This window comes from Hippoglossus stenolepis, chromosome 3 (genome assembly GCF_022539355.2).
Source record: "Hippoglossus stenolepis isolate QCI-W04-F060 chromosome 3, HSTE1.2, whole genome shotgun sequence".
Classification (NCBI taxonomy): Eukaryota; Metazoa; Chordata; class Actinopteri; order Pleuronectiformes; family Pleuronectidae; genus Hippoglossus; species Hippoglossus stenolepis.
The window spans coordinates 29007472-29012731 of record NC_061485.1 but is presented as its reverse complement, the minus strand read 5'-3'; the positions used below and the strand labels follow the sequence as shown (position 1 = coordinate 29012731).

Sequence of the window (5260 nt, the reverse complement as noted above, 5' to 3'; positions counted from 1 at the left end):
ACTTGTCATTCTCAACATCTCAACACAAAGACACATTACATGCACAAATAATGTTCGACCATGACAAGACAAATCTTTTATAGAAATGTACAGCAAAAACGCTTTCAGGAAACCGCAATGTAGAAATCCTAATAGACCAACCACTACAGCTTCTACTTTGAGTGAACCATTAAATTAGTCCAGGTTATGCTGATGTACTGTATGTTTGGGCCATTTACAGCAAAAAAAAAAAAAAAAAGTATTTAAAAGAATAGTTAGACTGTTGCTGAAACTTATTTGATTTCTTTCCAAGGGTTAAGGCTACATCCATACCACTATGTTTTAATTTGAAATCTACTGATTCTCTGGGGGTCCACACTACATTTCCTTCATTTTAGAGCCTCTAAAATGGGTTGGGTTGTAAAACGGAGAGGTTTGGACAATGCTGCTGGCCCCGTTTTAGTTTGAAAACTTGGGGCTTCGTTTTAGTGTGGACGAGCACTCACAACATCTTGCTGATTGGGTGTTTTCGGTATGTTAATGGTACAGCTGTTACGGTACAGCTAGCAGCTGGTTAACTCAGTGTAGCACAGGGGGAATACAACTAGCTGAGGAATAACTCAGCACATGAACCACTGTGGCACCATAACTTAGAGACATAATGTGTGATTTAATGAGCTTTTGAGGAGCAAAGGGGTGGATTTTTGTGACCTTTGGAGTGTGTTCTTGTCCCAGTCTTTGTGCTAACCTAAGCTAACCACCTGCTGACTGTAGCTTTATGTATAGCTTGCATAGTGGTGTCACTCTATTCATTTGACTTTCTGCAAGAAAGTAAAATAAGTGTATATTTTCCCAGATGTCAAACTATTCCTTTATCGTTGATTTAAATACTGCATTGTTTAAAATGATCAGTTCATTACACTGTGAAAAGCAACTGCCAGAGATGCCAGACTTCCTTGAATAAGGTAATCAATCACACTGGACATCTTGTCTTCTTCTATTCCCGTCACATGATGTGATCGCTGCAGTGTAAGGTTGCAGATTTTTCTAATCGAAGTGCTGGCATTCATCCTGGAGTACTTTCTGTTGCTTTTGGCACATCCAGTTTAAAATCTGTACTCCTGTCTCTGTGTGTAAACTGATTCTCACACGGCACACAGTGCTTCTCTCCTGTTGTGATGTGTAACACTGATTCATCAGCAGCTGTGTTTGTCTGGACTAGGGGAGCTAGGTGATATTAGCTGTGACTGATCAACACCACATGTGGATCCCAAACTGAGAAATTTACTACCAGAGCAGATTCAGGCCAGAGATCAGCCTTCAGATTTTTCCTGGAAACTGATCCGAATGGAGTATTGTTAATGCACACATAAAATTAGCTTCTCAAGTTTCAGTTGCATTCAGGGGAGATTATGGAGAGATTACAAACTGCAAACGAGGCATTTTCCAAACATGAGGAATGCACATATTTATGAACTAACAGTTACATTGTAAAAAAACACCAAACTTGACACTCTTCCTCTCCGTGGTTGTTCTTGCTGGCACTAGTCCAGTAATGTGCTACACTCCCTGATGGTCTCCATGAGTAATCATCAGTCACTACAATAGATCCAACAACACTAATTTGTGTCTTTCCTGTTTTGTCTTTACCTTTTCCCAGAGTTAAATTTGATTCATGCCTTCCTAACTGGCACTCGGTACCTTACCACCCTCACAGGGCTTTGTGTGGTCACATACTGCTGGGAGATTTCAGAGAGAGCCTGCTGAGGAAAAGATTGATTACTTCCTCTGCAGAGATTCCTTGGCATTACTTGGACGGAGAAGGTAAACCTTCATTGGGATTCCCCATGTAAGTTTCCTCTTCTGAGCATGTTACAGGCAAACAATGCCAATAATGGTTTGTTTAACAGGGATCTGGCTGTCCTAAATTAACATGTAACTCTCTGTAGGTGGTGTATAAAGAAGACGTAAATAGAAATCGTGAGGGGGACAGTGTAAGAGCCTACTCCGTATATAAGTGTATTTTGTCATTATACACTGTCTGCACTTTTCATGGAGTCTATTTCTTCATTAGAGAAGTAAAACCACAGAAACAAATCTGGAGAGTGCAAGCAGCATAAGCAATATTCCATTCACTTACAATGGCAGAAATGTCAGAGACAGATATAGGGGGCGGCTGTGACTCAGGAGATAGATTAGGTCATCCACTAACAAGGTGGTTCGATTCCCATCTTCTCATTCCGCATGCTGAAGTGTGCTTGGGCAAGATACTGAATCCTAAATCGTGCCAGCAGTTTGTGAATAGAATGTGTAACACAGGAAATACTGTACATGGAGGCACTGTATGAATGTGTGATTGAATGGGTGAATAGCATAACTGTAATATAAAGAGCTTTGAGTGGTCATCAACCTACAAAAGTGCTACATAAATACAGGCCCTGGACCATTTGCCATATATATCTCAAAACCAGGACAAACACAACTTAACTATCTGCATGACTGGAAGCATTGGGGGTCGCAAAATAGCAGAATTTATACACCTTTTATTTAGCAAATTCGTTCTTTACTGGGAAAGGGGAAAAACCCAATCGGCCAGTGTTTTTTACAGGTCACATTGTGATCATGAGATCTGAAAGTTTTAACAGCTACTTTTGTTAATGGACAACGATTCAAAAATTGCCTGAAACAGCTAAACAAAAATATATTTTCTGATCATTATCAATTAAAAATGGTTAAATCCACTGTTAACAAGCAATGCAGAAGCACAGAAACCATTGACGGCCTCAACACATTGCCACTACACTGAAATACAAAAAAGAGCCATGTCTGTGTAAAAATAAATTTAATTTCAAAGTAGATTACAACATTGTCATGAAAAAGCACTGATGTCTCCTGTTGCACATAATCCTATACCAGGCTGGTAGATGTAGTGGTCTGTCCTGCTCTGCTTGTGTCATCTTGAAGAACAATGCAAATGCTTGTGGAGTTTAGTCTTATAAACATTTTACCCAATACAGCATATTAACATGTCAGGTACCAGATGTGTCTCTGATTGATCCGTCAATATGTAACGGAGTTATTTCACAGAAAGAATTATTGGTAATTTCAAATGTGTAACTAAACGCTTTGACCTATGAACACAAAAGACATTATGAAAACAAACCTTAAGCAGGATCACAAAACCTGTATCACAGAGATTTATTGCATTGATCATCTGATGCCAGTTACATATTAAAATAACTATTTACCTAATATAAAAGTCAAATTCTACTGTTTTGAATTAGAATTATTGGATAACTAAACAATATGTTATTGGTGACTAGTATAATCCACAGTACTGTGTGATTATGAACCTTTCAGTAATCAACAGCAGGTAATATTGACTATCCTATGGCCCATGTGCAAAACTCTTTCTGATGTTACACACTTCCTGTGTAAATAAGAACATTATGTTTAGAGACTCAGAGCAAGAGAGTTCCTTCTCTCAAAGATCACTGACTGTGTAGAATTTCTATTTATCTTTATTTATCAGTGCTCATAAAATGCTCAGCAGATTTTGTAATAATATGAAAATAACCTCCATGACCATATACAATAGCAGCTTTACTCTCAACTTTTCTCAGTTTTACAATATTCCCCCATGACCTTATCACAATGGGAAGAGTTTCTTCATCTGCTGGCAACACACAGATGGTTTTGGTGCCAAACCTTCTATCTCATACATCTAAGAGACCAAACTCCCAAAAAGAGTGCTCCATTGAGACTGCTGTCATTCTGAAATGACTCTATAGACTTTTACAAGTTCTGCTTGCAAGAAGAGAAGATCCACTCCTGCTCCAGGTCAAACAGTTCCATCACCGACTCATTTGTCTCCGGCTGTGCCCATGCATCTTCACACAGTCTCGTCTGTCCGTCACCTGTGAGCAAAGAGGGAAAATAGCGACAGTGTCAATTCAAGGATCATACCCAGGGACACATTTAAGACCTAAACATAATTTGATTTCAATTGAGTTCACATGTTTCTATGCACATTCTATACAGCACAAAAGTGGGTTTAGTACGATTAAATAGTTGTCTCGAATGAAAAACAAATTTCCTTTAAAGGATGTTTTCATATGGCACCTATAAATAAGCTAAATCCCAAAAGAGAGATTCGAACTCCAAGATGGACCACGTCCATTTTACCAGGATCCTCAACCTAGTGTCATATGATCCCCCGCTAAACTGGAAAACACTTATTCCAGTCAAACATCCAGTCAGGGAGAGATGTAATTTTACTCAAACACAAATGTATAGAAAATGAATATATATATATTCCAATCGACTTCATGTCTAAAGTAAAATAATAATAAAAATGCTGAAATAAAGATATTTACTAAGCTCACACCACAGACATTTGTTAAATACTTTGCAGGAGAAATGGTTCAGGCAGATTATAAAAGTTGAACTTGTACAGTAATAATAGTTTTGCATTGTAAAATAGAATTAAGCTGTAGAGTGTGATGAATCACATGCAGGTCTGAAATAACATGTGCTTTGCCTGCTGCTTGCAACTGAGAAAGCTCTTTATAACTTTATAACCACTGAGTTTGGCTTGTGTGGGGCATGTTTTCTCTATATTTACCCCTTTCCGTTGGTTGCTGAGGCAGAAAGTGCAGATGGTCCTGGGCTGCTTGCCCCCTCCACTCCCCTTCAGCTCCTTGTAGACAGCGCTGAGACACGGCTGGCCGTCCTCCCTGCCGTCCACCACCAGCACGTTGGCCAGGTGCGAGATGTAGCTGGACGCCAGGCGCAGCGTCTCGATCTTGGACAGTCTCCTGTCCACCGGCTCCGTGGGGATAAGTGTCCGCAGAGCCGTGAAGGCCGTGTTCACGCTCTGGGTCCGGTGTCTCTCTCTGGCGTTGGCGGCGTTCCGCTGACGCACCACCACGCCGCCGGACTCCCGCCGGTAACCCTCCACCGGAGTCCCGCAGCAGTCGTAGCCCTGGTCGGTGCTGCCGTCGCTCTCGCTGCGGCTCCCCTCCTCGTCGTCCGACATCATGGTCAGGTCAGCGGGGTAAGAGAAGGGATGAGTGGACACCGGCCTCAGCATAGTGAAAGCCATCATTGGTAAGCGAGAGTCTCACTGAGGAGGACCAGTCCCTTAATGTCAACTAGGAAACAGCCGCATGCAGACAAGAGCCGTGCGTAAAGGTCGATGTTACTCCGAGGTTCAGCCAACACAAGCTCCCAGTTTGTTTTGACACCTCTCCATACCATGGCCCGGAGTGACAGCGCTCGT

At 41.2% G+C, this 5260-nt stretch overlaps 1 protein-coding gene across 1 annotated transcript; it reads right to left on the bottom strand.

The window, feature by feature from the left end:
- Window positions 1–2804: 2804 nt before the first annotated feature.
- LOC118105443 (transcription factor 15) lies at window positions 2805–5260 on the bottom strand. The gene is made up of 2 exons (XM_035153247.2): window positions 4604–5260; window positions 2805–3896 (listed from the first exon to the last, which is right to left on the bottom strand). The coding sequence occupies exons 1-2, from the start codon at window positions 5084–5086 to the stop codon at window positions 3834–3836; spliced, it is 546 nt and encodes a 181-aa protein (XP_035009138.1). The 5' UTR covers window positions 5087–5260; the 3' UTR covers window positions 2805–3833.

Bases quoted from the DNA above. Each gene is read 5' to 3' on its own strand.
- LOC118105443 (XM_035153247.2), bottom strand. From the start codon at position 5,086: ATGATGGCTTTCACTATGCTGAGGCCGGTGTCCACTCATCCCTTCTCT. The intron at 3,897-4,603 runs GTAAATATAGAG...CTTTGCTCACAG, and splicing joins TCAGCAACCAACGGAAAGGG to GTGACGGACAGACGAGACTG.